General features: G+C 41.0%; 1 protein-coding gene across 3 annotated transcripts in view; it reads right to left on the minus strand.

Annotated features, from left to right (window-relative positions):
• Positions 1 to 20,353, minus strand: part of LOC101335083 (E3 ISG15--protein ligase HERC5) — a 43,163-nt gene that overhangs the window by 13,139 nt on the left and 9,671 nt on the right. The window contains exons 8-17 of one of the 3 annotated variants that reach the window (XM_019926409.3): positions 19,301 to 19,377; positions 18,467 to 18,570; positions 17,177 to 17,236; positions 15,729 to 15,822; positions 13,424 to 13,613; positions 12,055 to 12,209; positions 6,242 to 6,355; positions 5,186 to 5,296; positions 3,227 to 3,397; positions 405 to 548 (exon numbers count right to left, since the gene is read on the minus strand). In XM_019926409.3, coding sequence (XP_019781968.2) covers positions 405 to 548; positions 3,227 to 3,397; positions 5,186 to 5,296; positions 6,242 to 6,355; positions 12,055 to 12,209; positions 13,424 to 13,613; positions 15,729 to 15,822; positions 17,177 to 17,236; positions 18,467 to 18,570; positions 19,301 to 19,377 — 1,220 coding nt within the window. Of the gene's footprint in view, positions 1 to 404; positions 549 to 3,226; positions 3,398 to 5,185; positions 5,297 to 6,241; positions 6,356 to 12,054; positions 12,210 to 13,423; positions 13,614 to 15,725; positions 15,823 to 17,176; positions 17,237 to 18,466; positions 18,571 to 19,300; positions 19,378 to 20,353 lie in introns of all 3 variants that reach the window. The other 2 variants (XM_019926408.3, XM_019926410.3) reach the window with 2 other exon arrangements.

Here is a 20,353-nt window from a genome sequence, read left to right on the forward strand (position 1 = left end):
TAAAAAATAAAAGTATTAACAGGAATAGAAACACCTTAGGCTCAGTAATCCTTATAAACAAGGTTTTTGCAATTTCTTTTCATAGGCTGTATCTTCAAATTCATTGGGGAAACAGAACAAAGAATGAGTGCCTAAGAAAGGAAGGGTTCATTTTTACCTATACATTCTAGAAATGGTCAATACATATATATTGCTTAAATTCTCTTGTGTGGACTTGGGAACCCAGGGCAAGAGGACCCCCATTTTAGAGAAAATAATCACTTTTTTAGAATTAAAAGTTATCTCCATAATTACATCAATAATTCCTCTCCCATAATACAACAGTCTAGACAACCTAATTTTCTATGGTAAATCCCCATACCTTTTCTCTCAGGAAACACCTACACCAAGGAAAGAGGACTTACCTTGACAGGAAACCACATGTAGGAAGCCTCTTCAGGATATGTGAACATCCCATATTCTGGCCGGGTCATTTCTTCAAAGAGACAACGGAAAAACTCTGCTCTGACTCCTCCAGCGTCATATCCAATTTCTCCACTAAATGAAACCTAAAGAAACAGAGCAAATAATGCATCACTTCCAGAGCTCTGTACTGCTACGCATTAAATCTCATTTAATAACTATTTGTGGACCCCAGTATTTGGGAGGTACTGGGGTAAGCAAATTACTTGTGTTAGTGCATTGAATTTTCTTACGAATTCTAGGAGGCTCATGAGGCTTCAAGAATTTAAATAACTTTCCCAAGGTTATACAGCTGCTAAGACTTTTTTAAAAAATAAATTTATTTATTTTTATTTTTGGCTGTGTTGGGTCTTCGTTGCTGCGCACGGGCTTTCTCTAGTTGCGGCGAGTGGGTGCTACTCTTCGTCGTGCTGCGTGGGCTTCTCATTGCGGTGGCTTCTCTTGTTGCGGAGCACGGGCTCTAGAGCGCAGGCTCAGTAGCTGTGGCTCGCGGGCTTAGTTGCTCCGCGGCATGTGGGATCTTCCTGCACCAGGGCTTGAACCCGTGTCCCCTGCATCGGCAGGCGGATTCTTAACCACTGCACCACCAGGGAAGTCCCCAGCTGCTGAGACTTAATCCTACGGGTGACAAACCTGAGAGCCTGAAGTCTTCACCACTAAACTGACCTCAACTGGCATCATTTTTATAATCATCAGGTACATCAAGTATAATGAAAGTAAACATAAAGAAATCATAAATATCAGAATTTTCAAAAAAACTGAAACACCAGAGCACATGTATTTACTGGCTTGGCTGTTGATTCCATAAGGAGGCAGCAATCCCACCTGCTGACACCAATCCCTCCTCGAGATGATTCTATTATAACCCATCTTTGCTCCTTCCATTACTTGCTCTGTTCTCCTTTCTGCCTTTCCCTCTTGGAATCCTTCACTTCAGTTTACAAATATGTTAAGGTCTCCCTTATCCTTAAAAGAGAAAAAAATCTCAACACCACTGTTTCCAGTACAGACAATACTGGCTTCCTCTAATCTAGGTTGCCTAATTTTGGGGATTAATGTACACCAACTTCTAAACTCGTTTCTCTACTTAAATGCTTCTCTCCAAGAGGACCAAGAATCTGTGAATCCCCAATTCCAAGGACTTGAGTTTCTCACGTCTCATCCTAATTTCACCCACTCATTTTACACTTCTGGCCACTTCCTCTTTCTTCACACTCTTTTCTCCCTTGCTTTCTCTTATGAAGCACTATTCAAGCTTTCATCTCTCTCTTCTTTTTCATGCTGCGTTAATACCAGAAATTCCAGCGGCTCTATGCTGGCGCTTCTATCCTTCCTCTTACCCTGCCCCTTTATGTGGGCAAGCTCCTTAACCTCACGAAGTGTGTTTTCCCACGAGATCATCAGAAAGATTAAATGGGATAACGCAGGTAAAGTGTCTCACACAGTCTGGAAAATAGTAGCTGCTTATTCAAATGTTACCTAAATTTTTTAAATGGATGAATGAAATATAAAAGTGGAACTAAAATAACTGAGTGGACTGGCTGGCTGACACAGTTTAGAGTCAAAATGAGTTCACCAGATTTTTTTTTTTTTTTTTGCGGTACGCGGGCCTCTCTCTCACTGTTGTGGCCTCTCCCATTGCGGAGCACAGCCTCCGGACGCGCAGGCTCAGCGGCCATGGCTCACGGGCCCAGCCACTCCGCGGCATGTGGGATCCTCCCGGACCAGGGCACGAACCCGCGTCTCCTGCATCGGCAGGCGGACTCTCAACCACTGCGCCACCAGGGAAGTCTGAGTTCACTAGATTTTTAAAAATTGTCTATGTGCAAAAATACACAGAAATGCTAACTTTAACTGCAAACTCTATACTTTTAAAATAGTATCTTGAGTTTGGTCAAGTCAATCATTCTTTAATCTGAGTAGGACAAGTGATAAACTAACGCCTCGAATCAAAAACACTAATAAATATTATCAGGAAAATCCTGACTTGTCTTGATTAATTGGAGAGTCTAGAGCCTGATGGCTGGGCTGAAATCCTGGCTCTGATACTTATCAGTTGTGTTACCCTGGGATAAGTTACCTCATGGTTCTGCACCTCAGTTTCCCCATGTGTAAAAGGAGGGAAAAACAGAACCTTCTACACAGTGTGGGTCAAAGGGTTACAAAAGTGTAAAGCTTTTACAGTAGTTCCTGGCATAAGGAAAACATTCATTAGATCTTCTAGTCATTATTATTCTGTGTCAAATATCTATTAGTAAGACAATTTATATAGTAGCTAAACCGAAGATCGTTATTAATGAATACTCAGGACATGGTGATATCTACAATTATACCCTCAAAAAACTATGTAGTCAATAAAGAGAATGTTCTCTCTTCAACAAAGCAATCTGGGTTCCTGCAGAAGAGCAGAAACAAACTTTCAATTCTCCTCTGGGTCAACCCCATCTCACTGGAACCTTTAAAAGGTGATGACCAGCCGGCTTGGTCAAGCCTCATGAGGGGATGGACCTCTTAGGGCTAGTACTGGGCTATCTACCTGATCAGGTTAGGGGGAGGACGACCATTTCACCTGCTGCTCGTTAGCCAGACTGTACTGACAGCTCTCACCTGGAATGCACAGGTAACTGGGGAAAACTAGGGGAACTCCGATACAGATAACCCCAGCGGAAAAGGGCGATAATTCCCTCTCTGTAAGGCCCCTTATTACATCCTTTTATGTTTTCTGTCTTAGCGGCAAAAACATTAAGTAAGAATTATATTTTACCCATAACTCCCTCCTCAGATCTTCATTCTCAAACTGATTTAGCTGATTCAAAACATCCTCAATCAAGTGACTCCTTCTGACTGTTAGATTAACGGTGGGCAGTAAAGCAAATTCAGACCTTTCTTGTTCCACAATGCCAGCCAAACTCACGCAAGCTCGCCATCTCTTCTCCTGGGAAAAGAAAAATGTTTCACTCCATTTCACCGTTTGCTCTAAGTAGAAATTTACAAAGTAGAATAAACCGCTTCGGTTTACTATCCGCGCGTGCCACAAACATTTATGAAAAGGGCCCTACGTACACCCCTGGAGACAGGCTATATATTCAGTATTCACCCCCAGTGAGCAGACGATACTTGAGACATAGGAAATGAAAAGCTCTGTGGGGCTGATTTGGGTGAGCAGGAAGGTGACCAACCGCGGGCTCCTCTGGACCACTGTATCCTGTAAACACAGCTGTGAACACTTCAGGGACCGACTAACGATTGTCAACAGGCTAAGAGACTGACTAGTGAGGCCGAAGCAGTGAGCTGAAACCTAGCATTCTCATCAGGAAGAGGAGTTCAGACGTTTAGAAAAGAAGCCTGCTGCAGGAAAAGCGCAGGATGAAAGACCTCTCTAAAGATATCCTTTTCTAGGAGGAAAACTCAGACAAGAGATTTTAGGGGACAGATAATCTACGAAGTTACCATGAGAGAGACAGACCCACAGACTGACAGACAGACACACAGACCGTCCACCTGGAACCAAATGGCAATATGGGATCATTAACGTCTATGTCTCTTAGCAAAACAGAGAGAAATCAAATGCCATTTCTATAAAAAAATTACCGGAAGCTTGTTTAGAATCAAGAGAGAATAGTTACAGGGTTGAAGCAAAATCAAGTTCTCGGATCCTTTTTCCTTCCATTTTCCTTTGTTAAATATTTCATTAATGGTCTTACTTGGAACTTATAAATCAATTTCCTACTTTGTTTTATTATGGCAACTGCATTAGGTAAAGGTATCTTTTTATGACATAGATTTGAATATTATTCATGCATATAGATATACAGATGCATGTATCAGCACAGAAGGGACAACAAGCGCTAACACTTTCGGGCACTTTGGGAGAGGCACTGTTCCAAATGCTTTACCTAGATCAACAAATTTAATCCTTATAATAATGCAGTGAGGTGCATTTTCTGAGGCATTTTCAAGCGTACAGTTTTAAGTTCAAAACCCCTTGCTGGATACGCTGACAAACAGCACCAAGTCAGCTGATGACAGTAAGTACATCTGCAAGGGAAATACTTTTCACAAACCTTTATTATGGCATGATCACAGCCAGCCGTTTCTTTGGGTCTGAATTTCAAGACTCCTCTGTCACCTCTATTCCCACTACTATGTTTTCCCATTAGATTAGACCTTCTTATGTACTGGTGCTAATCCCAGTCAAGCCCACGTCTGCCATGCGTCTTTGAGTACCGTTCAGAAGACTACCGGCGCCAACCTCAAGGCAAAAGCCCTACAGCTAGGCTCAAGCTCTGGCCTTTGCTACTGAGGCCCTAATATGCCTCAAGGCCAACCCAACTCAAATTGTGACAGCCTCTCTAGCCTTCTTCTTTTTTTTTTTTTTGCGGTACACGGGCCTCTCACTGCTGTGGCCTCTCCCGTTGCGGAGCACAGGCTCCGGACGCGCGGGCCCAGCAGCCATGGCTCACGGGCCCAGCCGCTCCACGGCATGTGGGATCTTCCCAGACCGGGGCACGAACCCGCGTCCCCTGCATCGGCAGGCGGACTCTCAACCGCTGCACCACCAGGGAAGCCCATAGCCTTCTTCACTAGAGTATAAGCTTCTTGAATGCTATGACCACCACTGGTTTCACCAGTGGGTGGCTCCCTTACCACTCCTCTATTATACACTGGAAAAGGTACTCATCATTTGATTTGCTAATGAAAACAAAGAAATAGGCATGCATACCTGTATTTTTAAAAGTGAGTCTGCATACAGTAGTTTAACTTTCGACAGAATATTAAAGATAAATGGAAAATGACTGAATATGACAGGATAGTGGATGTCCACTGAAGTGTCCTAAAAATGGAAATGACAACAATTTTGATAAATGAAAGGACAGAGAAATCTTACGCCTTACTTCCTAGCCTTAAAGCCCTGATGGTTTCAGGTCTCAGTACTTATAGCCAAAGCAATCCAAAATGCTGGTCAGAAGGGCTCAGATATATAAAAGTCTAAGGAAATGTTTTATATCTATCAGTGAAAGGTATATACACCTAGTGTTTTCAGTACTCATTTAATTTCACCATTAATTATAAACTTTGGACATTTTCCCAAAGAGTCTGTTCTGCTGCCACCTGCACTTCTGAAACGTGAAATTAGTTCAGATGCATTCGGTAAGCAGGGGACTGACAGAATGCAGATGGCTGGTTAGCTCAGACAAGATTCTTCCCAGGCAAAGGATGATGTGCTAGGAGTAGAATTAGAACCTTCAGAGAAAAGGTGAAAAAAATCTCACATTAGCTGCTGAACTGGCAGCAAGAGCCCTTTAGCTTTATTTTAAGAAAATGAAAAAGGAGTACTTATACCCAGGGAACCCTCCCCAAAGTTACAGCCCTATCCTGCTGGCTCCTGGTGAGTTACCGAGCCTCCTATACCTACCTTAAGAGCAAAGCTCCACTCCCGCAGGTGTTATCTCAGTACCACTGGTCCTCTAATCAGGGTGTGGAGAGATTTCTACCCTTCGGTTTTTGTGCATTTTTCATCTCGCGGCACTGTCCACAGCCGCTTGCCTGGTTGATCTGAGCTATCCCCCCAGGTAGGAAGCACTTTTCTGTCAGTGTTCTGGCTACAAAACTGCATCGGTTTTGAGGGGTCTGCCTTGCTTTTCCCATAAACCCTGCTATTTCTATTGGGCAGCTCTGCAGAGTACAGGAAGTTTTGGAAATTCGTACAAAGTTACAGAACGAGTGCCTGTATTAACTTACCGACGATCAATACCCTCTTTAAATATGCCATACTTACTGCGCCCATTTTCCAGATGGTCCTTCTGTATGCATCTCCATAAAAATCAAGCAAGTGTGTGAGTTCATTTACTTTGAAGATATTTTCAGGCAGCTGACATTTAGTCTGGTTTACCTTAAATAAAACACCACCTGTGAGAAAGTTCTTTATACAAAGACAATTTTGCTTAATGGCTATAAATTAGATTATCAGAATAAACAGCAAGTTAAACATACTTTTAATGACCAGAATTAAGTTCTATCCAATTCCCCCACTGCCAAAGCCCCAAACTTTCAGGAGCATAAAGAATACCTAAGATTTAATAGTAGAAATTGATGGTATGATGAAAAACTTCTACTTTTAATCCATAAAGAAGTTTTAAAGAAACTCAAGTGCAAAGAAAAATACAGTGTAATATGAATCCAAACTACTCTGGGGCCCAATACTTCATGTCACGTTCTTTCTTTCTCTTAATTTGCGGGGGGCGGTTGCCGCACTGTGCAGCTTGCAGGATCTTAGTTCCCCGACCAGTGCCACTGCACGGGGATGCTGTTTCATCCCTGTGACTAGGACCCCGCTGATCTCAGCCTTGCACTGTCAAGAGCCTCAGAAGCCTCAGAGTCATGGAGAAAGAGGTGCGTCATCTTCGTGGATTCTGCTGGAGGTGTGTGGGGGGGGGAGCTTGACAAACATTCTGACGCTGCCTGTTAGAGTCCAAGGGCAAAGCAGGATCCCTTCAAGATTTCTTCTGTTGCTGCTTCAGTATTTCTAGGAATTCTCTTTGTAAGTGGCAAGCTCATCACAATACACTTTCCCTGAGCTCTTCAGTAAACTGCTCAATTTTTCAAGACCTGGAATTATTTTTTTGATTGATCTTTCACTTTTATATAAAACCTTTAAAAACAGCCAGGAACAGGCATCACTTTTCAGCAGTAGGGCAGACCTTTTTTTTAAGCAGTTTGATAGATTAGGCACTTTGATTCACTGAAAACAACCATAAATACAGGATAAACTGTAAACCAACATTTTTGGACGGAATAATCAGGTCAAGAACTAAGGGAAGGTGGTACTTCCCTCGAGAGTATCTGCCAAACCTGGTGAACCTGAACTTCAGTTTCAATGGCTGAGGCTGAGAAAAGGAGACAAAGCCCAGACTCTGTTCAAATTAGGAAACCTTGCTTCATAAATCTGGGACCCAAAAGGTCTACCATTAGAGTGAACCAGGGTAACCTAGAAATGAACAAGCTCTTTCCTCCACTCCTGCATCAACCCATCCCCACCCTAACTCCAAGACCATGAGGCAAACTGTAGTTAAAATGGTGCGCGCGCGCGCACACACACACACACACACACACACACACAGAGTCACAAAATACATGATAATGAAGGAGCCGTGAGGAAGATTCAGCAGAAACTAAAGACAGCAAAAACTGACCTGCAAAGACTTCAGGTACCCAGAAATTATAAATAATGACCAAGAAAAAAAATTTAAAGAACCAATGAGAACTTCCAGAAGTGAAAAACATACTACTAGAAATAAAACTCAAAAGACAGTTTATGTTCTTTTTTTTTTTTTTTTTTTTTTTTGCGGTACGCGGGCCCCTCACTGTTGTGGCCTCTCCCGTTGCGGAGCACAGGCTCCGGATGCGCAGGCTCAGCGGCCATGGCTCACGGGCCCAGCCGCTCCGCGGCATGTGGGATCTTCCCAGACCGGGGCACAAACCCGCGTCCCCTGCATTGGCAGGCGGACTCTCAACCGCTGCGCCACCAGGGAAGCCCAAAAGACAGTTTTAATAGCAGACAAACATCACTGAAAAGCTAATTCATGAATAGGAAGATAGGGCTGAAGAAATCATCCAGAATGGGGTAAAAAGAGACAAACAGATGGAAATTATGACAGGACGATTAAGAGACATGGATGACAGAGCGAGAAGATCTAACGTACAAAATAAGTAGAATTTCAGGAGGGGAGAGTCAATACTTGTTTTGAATTAAAACGTGTAACAACTTAGAAATGGAGGGACAATCCTTTTACCTAGAAAGATTATTTTACAAAACCCCATAGTAAAGATGTTATTTAATCGTGATATTCAGAATTTTCCTTTAAAATCACCAACAAGATTAGGCACCTACTATCACTATGACTTCTATTCAACATTCCTCTTGAACAACTAGGGGTAGGAAGGCCTAGCCAGTGCAACAAGGCAAAGGAAAATAATAAAATGCCTAAGAATTGGGAAGAAAAAAACATTATGTTTTTCAAAGATATGATTGTCTGCACAGAAAACGCAGAAGTATCTACAGTTAAATTACTAGATATAATGCGAGAATTTAGCAAATTCACTGGTTATTAAAAAAATCAACATTCAGGGACTTCCCTGGCGGTCCAGTGGTTTAAGACTCCGAGCTTCCACTGCATGGGGCCTGGGTTCGATCCCTGGGTGGGGAACTAAGATCCCACATGCTGCACAGTACGGCCAAAAAAAAAAAAAAAAAGGAAAAAGAAAACAAATCAATATTCAAAAATCAATGCATTCTTACAATGCATTCCTATAATCAATGCATTTATCTGCTGTTAAACCAACAACAGATAATATAGTTTTTAAAAGATACCATTTACAAAAACTTAAAAAAAGTTAAATACCCTGGAATAGATTTGACTAAAGATATCCAAGACTTTCATAGTAAAATAACAAAAACTCATTGAAAAACTTAAAAGATAATCTCATAAGTAGAAGAAATAGATACCATGAAGATTCACAACAGTAAAGATATCAATTCTCCCCAAAGTGAAGTACAGATTAAATGCAATTTCAATCAAATTCCCAGTAAGATCTGTGTATGTGTGTGTAGAACCTGAAAAGCCAATTCCAAAATTTATAGGGAAGAACCAAATGCCAAAAATATCCAAGATTCACTTCAAGAACAAGACAGGAGTGTTTCTTTTAGCAAGTAGAAACAATATAGAGCCACATAAAATGATTAACAGTACAGAAAAGAGCCTGTATGTGAACCCCGCACACAGAAACTTGTTTTATGACAGTTCACATTACCTATCAGTGCAGAAAGGCCAGAATTTCAGTTAAGCGGTGCTAGGTAATTGTTTTCATATGGAAAATAATAAAAATAAATTTTCAGTTGGATTAAATACCAACGTGTGAAAGGCAAAGCTAACCTCAATACTCCCTTTAGACCTTGGCAGGAGTGACCTCTGCCCTCTGACTTAAAGGTCTTTGCTCTGGGCTTCCTCCAGCCAAGCCCCTTCCCACAAGGGGTCTGCAGGGTCAACGGGGCCTGTCTATATGGAGCCCACTCATCACACATCCCCATCTAGACTGAGCTCCAGAACCCAAGACCCGCAAGTCCCTGCCCAGACGGCTCCAAGCCAGCCCCAGGAGCTCCACAGGTTTCTCCCTCCACTTGCCCTTTGGGGAGTGGAAGTGTCACAGGTGACACACCCCAAGGCTCCAGGGCCCCAGGGTTGGCTAAGGAATGGCTATTGTGGGAGGTGGGATGGAACACAGAGACGTGGGCTGAGGTGTCCACACACGGCCACGTGACAGCCCTGGTGTGGGAGAAAACCAAGGAAGGAAGAGAAGCGCAGAGGACCTGGGGTGGGAGCGGGGAGGGTCCGTCGGAGCCTCCCCTTTCGCTGCAGAACTCTGTAAGGAGCCAAGGTTTCGAAATTCAAACCTGGCTTCCCCTGTCATGAGGAAGGTTTATTTGTCAAGGTGGGAAGATAGAGTATATTTTATTTCATTTAACACGTTGTTAGCTAGATTTCTAACCTTTTAAACATTAGACATATGGTGTATAAGCCTCTGTTTGAACTCCTCCTCTGGTCCCAGCTATCATCTCTGTTAGAAGACTATCTAGACTATCTAGAGCAGCCCTCGAGGCCAAATCAGGCCCTCTGCTTATTCTGTAAAGTCTCACAGATGCCTGAAATATTTACCATCTGGTCCTTTCCAAAAAGAAGCCCTCCAGATCCCTGATCCGGGTAACAATTTAAAACCTTGAAGGAAAAAAAAGTTTAAAACAAAACACATGGAGTAAAGATCATAAAGGAATAGACTGACAAAATTTTTTTTTTTTTTTTTGGCCATGCCGTGTGGCATGCGCAATCTTAGTTCCCTGACTGGGGATCGAACCCGTGCCCCCTGCATTGGCAGCTGGGAGTCTTAACCCCTGGACCGCCAGGGAAGTCCCCAAATTTTATCTACATTAAAATTAAGAACCTGAGTTTTGGGCTTCCCTGGCGGTCCAGGGGTTAAGACTCCCCGCTTCCAATGCAGGGGGCCCAAGTTCAATCCCTGGTCGGGGCACTAAGATCCCACATGCTGAGGGGTGTGGCCAACAAGTTAAAAAAAAAAAGAAGTGAGTTCATCAAAAACCACCAAGACAAGCTATAAACTGGGACTTGATATTTGCAACACATATAATTGACAAAGGACTAGTATCCAAACTAAAAAGTACTCCTATAACCAATAAGAAAAAATTAAATACATTTAAATTGAGCAAAAGGACAGGTATTCTATAGAAGAGGAAACAAGTACTGCAATTATAAACATGAAAATATGCTCTAATGCATCAGAACCAGGGAAATACAATTAAAATCATAATTTGGGGCTTCCCTGGTGGCGCAGTGGTTAAGAATCCGCCTGCCAATTCAGGGGACACGGGTTCGAGCCCTGGTCCGGGAAGATCCCACATGCCGCGGAGCAGCTAAGCCCGTGCGCCACAACTACTGAGCCTGTGCTCTAGAGCCCGTGAGCCACAACTACTGAGCCCACGAGCCACAACTACTGAGCTCGTGTTCCGCAACAAGAGAAGCCACCGCAGTGAGAAGCCCACGCACCACGGCGAAGAGTAGCCCCTGCTCGCTGCAACTAGAGAAAGCCCGCGCGCAGCAACAAAAACCCAACTCGGCAATCCATCAATCAATAAAGTCATAATCTGGCACGATTTCAATATGGCACGAAAAATATTTTCCCAATTTTAAAGTCAGATATGGGGCAACAGAATTCTCATCATTTCCTGGAGAGGATTTAAATTGGTCCAACCACTTTGGAAGACAGTTTGTCACTACCCATAAAGAATAACACAGGCATATCCTCCAACCTATCAATTCCAGAATTAGGGATGGAAACTAAAAACTAACTCTTGACACACGGACACCGAAAGATAAGTACAAAAATGTTGACAGTAGCATGTTTTCTCATAGAGGAACCCTCCCCCCAAAAAAGAATTGCAAATAGCACATACTGTATATCCATCAATACCGGAATGGATAATTCTGGTAGAGTCACACTATGGTGTGATACAGAAGCGAAAATGAAGTACAGACATAAGTATTAATCTGGATGAGTCTAAAAAAACAGAACGTTGTGTAAGCAGCATGTATTTGATTCATACGAAATTTTGGAAACAGCAAAATTAAACAGCATAGTGTCAAGAGATACTCATGGCTATAAAAAGATAAAGAAGCGTAAGTGAATGATTAACTGAACATCCAGGATCCTGGCTACCTCCGCGAGGTGAGGGTGTATAATCTGTGAGAGACACACAGGCATTTCTAAAGCACTAGAAATGTTTTCTTTTTTAACATGGGTGGTAGTTACACTGATATCTGTTTTACTACTTTTCTTTAAACTGTATACGGATACTAGACACACTCCTTTATATGCATGACTTAATTCACAAAAAACAACATTTTAAACATAACAGTACCGACCTCATGTTTCGTAAGAGTCTGCTTAAGTTTCAAGCCAGGTGAAACCAAGGGAATTTTTATTGCAAAATAAAGATATACGGGTTTCTAGAACAGCACTTACCCTGTGCAGCTTTTTCAACATTTCTAGGAGAGTTTTAATGTGATAGTTATTCTCCGTAGTTCCAGCCCAATAATTCAGCTGAGCAATGACGGCTGTTTTAAACATCTGCACCAGTCTGATGAAAGCAGCTTCTTGCAGAGATGCCCAATATTCCTCTGAGGGATACGAAGGTAAGTAACTGTCAGCATGTAATATTTCTTGGATTCTTAAAGGTAAAAAGTAGTCAGTATTTTCTGAAACTGCTGGAATATTTTCATATATATTGTAGTCATAAAGACACATTTGTAATAAATTTTTCAGTAAATACAATCGGAATTGAAAGTGTAGAATTTAATGTTCTCAAAAAAATGCCTTGACAGTAAGAGAGCCACAGATTGGATCTAATTAATTTGTTGGGGGAAAAAAAAACTAGACAAAATTAATCAGTCACATTTTTTGCCCAGATGAAATAGCATACAGTATTAAAAACCAGATTAAGAACTATTTGTGATTACACGACTCTATTTTGCCCTCTTAGCACGAGTTTTTAACTCTTAAAAACCATCTTTCCGCATTGTATAAAAGAAAAATGCTTTAAACCGGCTTTTCATCGCTTACAATGTGACAAAACATATGAAAGAATGGACTTTCTTGGGCTGAATATGCTATTTGTGTCAAAAACCTCATTAGAATATAATCAAGCCCCTAGACCTAATTTCCAGTGTACTGGAAATACAGGGACAGGAGGAAACAATCAGACAAACCTAGATGTGAGACACTGAACAGGACTACTGACCCACGCTCTTTAAAAAAAAAAAAGCCTGTACAATACTTTTCGGGACAAGTGCAGAAATCTGAATATGGCCTAGATGTGAGGTAATATTATGGAATCACGGCTAATCTTATTAGCTGTGGTAACCATGTTGAGGTAATACAGGATTCCATATCCTTAGGAGATGAATGCTGAATATTATGGGTAAAATGTCCTGATATCTCCAACTCACTTCCAAATAGTTCAGCATAAATAAAATGTAATCTGTACACACGGCAACATGTTAACTGCTGTTGACTCTCAGGTAGAGAGCATCTGGGATTCACTGTACTAGTCTTTCAACGTCTGTGTATGAAGTTCTTCATAATGAAAAGTAGGGGGCAAAGGACCTCATGACTAAGCCACACAGGTATCATTACAAGAACGCTGAAAAGGGACTAGAACAGTCCATCTTGGATGAACACAGTAATTACTGCAGCATGTTAGAATATGCTAAGACTAGGAACTAACAACCATGAATGTGTTCACGATCACCTAAGTTTTGCCGTAACTTCACTAGGCACGTGTTTCCATTGAGAAGACAGTCATGTGTTTTCAAATGTAAACCATCAATCTTACCCAGGACCTCCGACGACTGGCCACGCATTTTATAAAGAGCCTCTGCAAAAGGAACCACCAGGCTCTCCCAGTTGTTACAGTCATGCATCACAGGACATTCTGGGAGAAGGAAGAAAACTCCTAAAGCTTCTTGATGTGGAGAATGAAATGGAAGATTTTTCAACAGAGTATCCCTGAGACATGTGGTTATCTGTAGTCAAAAAGGATCCAGGAAAAGACACTCAGAACACAGCAATTACTGTAATAAAATAAAGTGTGGAACCCGTTAAGAAGATAATCTAGTGTTTACAGGGTTCTTATTATTTGTCTAAGTAATTCACATATATAAGTTCATTTATCCTTGTCGTTTCTCTGTAACATAGATGGTATTATTAACCCCGATTCATAAATGAGAACTCCGCACGTTAGGGAAATTAACCTGCTGAGGGTCACAGAGCTAAGTGAGAATCTCTCCTGATCTTTCTGACTCCAAAGCTCAAACTCAATCACTAAATTATGAGATACTAGCTAAATGATACCTCTACATCTACAAAATCTTACAATTATCTATTTTCACATCAAAACATCCTATTGGGCTCCCACCACGAGGTTCAGTCTTCAGAGTCATATGCACAACTGATGGTTGCTCGTGCCCCCCTCCTTCCTCTGGGCTCTTCACCATCCGCAACCCCGAACCTCCCAGCCCTTTAGAACCACTGTACCGCTCTCAAGCCAGTTATACTGTTTCACAGCTTGTGCCTTGGTGCACACCTTCCTGACTGCCTGGAATGTCCTTCCCCTGTAGGTACCTGGTAAACTCCCCTCCCCCTGGGCACCTTGTTTTGAGCACTCTAAACAGAGCTGACCGTTCACTGCCCAGGTAACGAATCAATTCATTCATCTAAAAATATTTATTAAACACCCAGTATGTTCTAAGCTGGGAACTAGGGAAGACAACTGACAGCTGCACATAGGTATCCGTCTCCTTCACTAAACCAGGAGCCTCTAAAGACAGGGGTCTCACCACAGTTCCCTACGCACAGCAGTATTCAAATATTTGCTGAATAAATGAAGGAAGGCCAAGTCTGTGAGTCCATGTCACAGAAATCGCAAAACAGAAACATTACAGGTCTTCTGATCCAACTGTCCCATCTGAACCACTGGGAGACTGCTCTGTGATTATGTCGCTTGCACTGTATATGATCCTGTTCTGGCACAGCTAAGGATAATTAGCCTTGGTGATGAACTGGTCCAACCTCTTCCCTTCACAGATGCAGACATGGCTTTCTATTCTTGGTGATCTTTCTACTAACTGCTGCAGAGTCCTGATAAAGGTGCATAATTAAGGATCCATTTTACATCAGACTCCTCATTGGGCAATGGTTCTGCCAAAGTTAACATAGTTAAATTTTCCATCTTCCCTTGAGAAAAGAGTGCGCGAGAGAGAACCTGCAGCTAAGATACAGAATGATGAGTGTGACAGACAGAGCAAGAGACCAGGTGAGGGAGGTGAGAGCAGGAAGAGAACAAGCACGAGACACAGAGAGGGAAAGAATAAGAGCCACAGAAGCAGAAGGAAAGACCAAATGGGGGGTGGGAGGAGCCAAGAGAAGTGGAGGGGGAGAGAGCATGCGCAAAAACGAGCCAGAGACCCAGAAAGAAACAGATTGAGAGAACAACATAGACAGTACCACCCCTAGATCAATCAGTACAGTAGAACAGGGAAATAAATTAATAGAAGCTACATTAGGAAAGGCTACATTCATAAAGGAAGCATGCCTGAAGCATCCCCAAGAGGGAAGCCTAAAGATAGTAGTAACAGTGCTGAAACAAAGAAGCAACAATCCCAGAAAGAACAAGAATATTCTAGAACCTACAGAAAAGGAAGTGCAGACCAGGCAGTCCTTGGTGAGGGGGACATTCATATCAGAAAAAGTGTTTTCATTTCTATACTTATGTTTAAAATAACTGCAAATAAAATGTTGTTCTTATTCTAGTGTACCAGTCTCAACAAATATTTTAATCATCGTCCTAAAGCCCTAAATTGAAAACATTCCCTCTAGGGGAGTGCCTGTACATACACGTGTATGTGTGTGTGGGCACCGATGAACTAGTTAGATTATTTGTAACCTAAGTGCCTCCTCTACCAGCTGTTTCACCCTAAGTGGGGAAACTCCTGAATGGCAGCTGAGTTTAACTTAATCTATATATGCCACAGGGTCTCAAAGAGTATCTGAAAACAAGATATTTCTTCTGAAATTTTGAGTTCTTATAAAAATGTTTCAGTGTATTTTCTTTTTCCAAGTAACAATCTGAAGAATACCACCGTGTTAGTAATCCAATCCTTTTGGGTTAACTCCATAAAGGTGTCCCTTGCTGCATTTAAGTCCAAATGAAGAGACATCGTTTCTGCAGCTATTCTGTGGAAGGAAGGTAAATGAAAAATGGATGAATAAGTAAATGAAAACGGACACTTCAAAATTAAATATTTTATTAGATTATTTATCCAGATGAAAAGTTTCTTCTCAAGCTTGCTTCATTTTAATAAAATTACTTTTTTCCCACCTTTTCAATAACTATAAAAATTTGACTGAATACAAACACAACTGAAAATATAGTTGACAAAATGTGATTATTTCTGAAATGTCAAAAAGTATCAAGGCCGCATTAACTATACGTACACTATCAGACTTTACATCAGATACTGTCTTATCTTAAATGAGTAATCAATAAATATTTATTTTCCAGTACAAAAAAAAAATAGCCACAGGAAAAAGGTAAAGGTATTTCTTGTTTTCCAGTTACATGAACTACAAGCAGGGACCAAAAAAGGGGTTTCAGAGCAGTAAATTTTTAGTAATCAAAGAGAAAATTACTAATGAAATGTCTATCTTAACTCAAGAACTACGTTTATACTGGACTGAATATATTGTCTAAAATTAGACCCATTCTTTGTGAAATAATACATATATTTAGTGTCTGAAAACAGAAAAAGTTCTTTTAAATAAATATTATACCAATATTTAGGAAAAGAAGTACAAAGTCATTCTTTCATAATACTTAAAAATTCAAAGAAACCTTAGTATCTAGTAATAAGGAAGTAATCAAATAAATTAAGGTACACTCTTCCCATGGAATACATGCAACCACTAAAATGATGTTATGGGGAAATACTGAATAATATAAAAATGGAATAAAATGGAAAAATGGGCAGATGTATTAAGCGTGAAGAAATGTATAAAACAATATAATCCCCTTTTTTGTAAAACTACAGATTTGCATAAAAAATATTTATACAAACACTAGCTATTACGCTTAAGTGGTGAATTTTGGCTGATTTCCATTTTCTTTTTGTTTCATGTCTTTTTTTTGACATTTTCTACAGCAAGCATATATGTGCTTTTGTAGGGGAAAAAAAGGTAATTTTTAAAAAGAGATAAAGACACACATAATTATTTTACCCTCAAACCATTTTCTTTATCATCTATCACAGTTTCTTGAATTGAGACATAATGGACACATAACATTATATTAGTTTCAGGTGTGTACAACGTAATGCACTGATATATGTATAGCATATGCTGTGAAATGATCACAAGTCTAGTTAAAATTCATCACCACACACACTCACACATTTTTTTTCTTGTGATGAGAACTTGTAAGACCTATTCTCTCAGCAACTTTCAAACATACAATACAGTATTATTAACATAGTCACCATGCTATCGATACATAGTGTTTTCAACAGAATTTTAAATTTATTATATATATTACCTTTCCCTTAAAAAACTTCCAGCCAGACATGCAGGAGATGAAAATATCTCTCTGATTTCCCTATATTAGGAATAAGATGGTGGTTAAAACAAATCAGAATATGCCTCCTTGTAGCAGGAGACATGACAAATTGTCCTTCAAATTCCTCCCTCCATCTCCCAATTTATTTGCATATTGCCATGGGCATCTGAAAGTCTCATTTGCGAAATCTCAAAGTTTCAGAGGCAAACATGGGAAATAAAAAGATACGTACTCAGGGAAGCCAGAGGGGAAGGGGATAAGGCTTGACCTAGGATATTTTCTTGGACAAATAAAACACTCCCAACCCACCCAGCTTTCCAAGCCCTACTTATTTCTATTCCACTGGAGTAGAAACAAAAAAAAATTACCAGAAATGAAAGGTGGGGATGTATGTTCAGTTGTGTCATAGAAGTACTTGCACAAATAGCTCTTGACCATTTGTGCTCTGCACGATGCAGCTACTTGGTATAACTACTTTCCAGAATTAGGAAGCCATACCTAAAAATGTCTCTAAAAGGAAATGCCTGTATAAATGAGTATAATTTGTACAGATGGTAGGAGTTCTACCATTGAGAGTAAGGTTGCCTAAGCTGTTCAGCTGTGAATAACAGCTCAACAAACAAGAGGCCCTAAAGTCAACGAGGGTTGAGAAACTGTAGACTCTATTTCCTGCTCAGTGTCACAATTAAACATATCAAAGGCCCAGAGAAGTCCTGCAGTAAAGAAAGACGCCCCCATGGAGCTTACATGCTAAATTGTATGTGTCAACTTGGCTAGGCCATGGTACCCAGAGATTTGATCAGACACCAATCTAGATGTCGCTATGAAGGTATTTTTTAGATGAGATTAACATTCAAATCAGAAGACTGTGAGAAAAGCAGATTACCCTCCGTAATGTGGGTGGGCCTCATCCAATCAGTTGAAGGCCTTAAGAGAAAAAGTCTAAGGTCTCCAGAGGAAGAGGGAATTCTGCCTCCAGACTACCTTGGGACTCCAGCTGCAATATCAACTCTTCCCTGGGTCTCCAGCCTGCTGTCCTGCCTCAGAGATTTTGTACTTGCCATCTCCTACAATTAATTGCATGAGCCAATTCCTTAAAATCTCTCCCCACCACCCTCAAACACACCCTATTGGTTCTGTTTCTCTGCAGATCTCTGACTAATGGACCACTAGCGGACCACAAAATCTCACATCTCTGTATCGTGCAGAACCAGTTGGGGAAACACTGCTTTAGAGAGGTATATGAGCAGACAGACACTTAGGGTGCACCTTTTTGTATTCTGCCACTGTTTAGTCCCCACATCAGCAATCCATCTCTTTACAGTGCCTTCATTCAAGGTAGGAATTCTCCTCCTCAGATTAACATAGGAATTCTGTAAACAAACAAAACAGTAAAATACAGTAACTTAGACACCACAGAAATAGGTATCCAACTCTTAGGCACATTCTAGGGATAGAGAGTAATACTAAGCATGGATAACATAGCTCTGCAAAAATCATCAAGTAAGATTCTACCAAGGAACAATCAATCATTTATTTGTCTGGTTGCCAATTTCTTGTCCAAGGGTGCTTAGATCCAAAGTAAGTTTCTCTGAATGCCCCAACACTGAACACTTTGTACGGGTATGATCAGATTAAACTGAACATCGGACAGCTTTGAGTGGAGAGATCCTAAAGGACTGGGTACAGAAGTGGCAGGAACTCAGTTTGCCTTGGTGGAGTAGGATATGGAGGTTACAGACTGAGTATTCATAAGACTATAAACCTCGGGTCTTTTTTAGTACTGGCCGGCAAAGTCACTTCAGAACATCAACCTGCTGGTTCACTAGCACCCTGACCAAAATGCTCTTGGCAAGGAGCCCCCCGAAAGGTAAGCAGAGTCTAAGGAAATCACACGTATCTGACATACACTAAGGGCAAATCTGCTGACTTTTGTGAGTAAATACGTAGGTAGTTTAGACAATAAAGGATCGATAACGTCTAACCATTCCCCAAACTCAGCCTGGTAACCTGATGATTTTGGAATTCACCACATCTAGATTCTAGAACCTTCTGTGTTGCTTAAAATACCAAGTTATAAAACTTCTAGAGATCTATTTTTACCTCTTTTTCCACCCAAAGCAAAATGCTTTGATCTCCTCCAGCAATCATTATTAACTCCTTTTCTGAGGTATGGCTTTCTGAAAGGGATTTACAAAAAATAAGAGTTTAGAAACTCATCTGATACAAATATACACACTCGGCCTAAATAATTTCAGATTCTTCTTAAACTGAGTCCTTTTACCTTTCTGACAGACAAAGACTCAGTACATTTCCTACCGATAAAGCAGAAATACATATCTACTTCAGAGTAAAGTCTAGTTAGCAAACATAGATGGTTCGCAAGGTCGGCAACATGCTATCAGTTTAATACACATAATTAACATAAATGCTTATATATACAACACAGTCAAACAAATACTTGATTAGTTAACTGTTCCCTGGTTTAATTCAGCGCCTCTTACTAAAAACCCTATTTATTATTCTACAACTCAAGATTTAATCAACGACTACTGGCTGTGAAGGATGTTAAGTACTTCAAAAGCCTATGCAAGTGGTTATAAGAAATCAGATATAATACTTGATCTGCTTAAGGAAGTAACCCGACTGTTCATTTCCCCAGAAGAACTGAGAGAATTCTGGTACTTCCGGTCACCACTAAGCTTTCAGAAACAAGTGACCCAAGGGCTCCGACGCACTTCTACAGTGGAACGTCTCAGAGCGAAGGCTCTAGAGTTACACAGGGCACAGTTCACGTGTCCAGCCACAACCCTTCCCGGGCTAACCTTCCACCCTCCGAGTCTCTGCACCCTCCAGCAGAAGACAACTGAGAGGACACATCTCCTGGAACTGTTTAAGGGCCGGTGAGCTAGGCACAGTTTACACTGCCTGGCATATGTCAGCTGCTCATCATTCTGAGGGTTTTATACGATTATGAGTCAATTTAATCAGGTAAGAAGAACAATCACTATGGAATTAATAGGTCCCTTGAAAACTGGAATCAGAGGCTGCATAGGCCTCTGAACCCATACAGTCTATTTTATGTTGTATCGTTTTAAATCCACATTAATCTTAACCTGAAGGGCTAAGAGAAAACTAATGGTTATTTCGACTTGA

The sequence above is a fragment of the Tursiops truncatus genome, chromosome 5 (genome assembly GCF_011762595.2).
Source record: "Tursiops truncatus isolate mTurTru1 chromosome 5, mTurTru1.mat.Y, whole genome shotgun sequence".
Taxonomy (NCBI): domain Eukaryota; kingdom Metazoa; phylum Chordata; class Mammalia; order Artiodactyla; family Delphinidae; genus Tursiops; species Tursiops truncatus.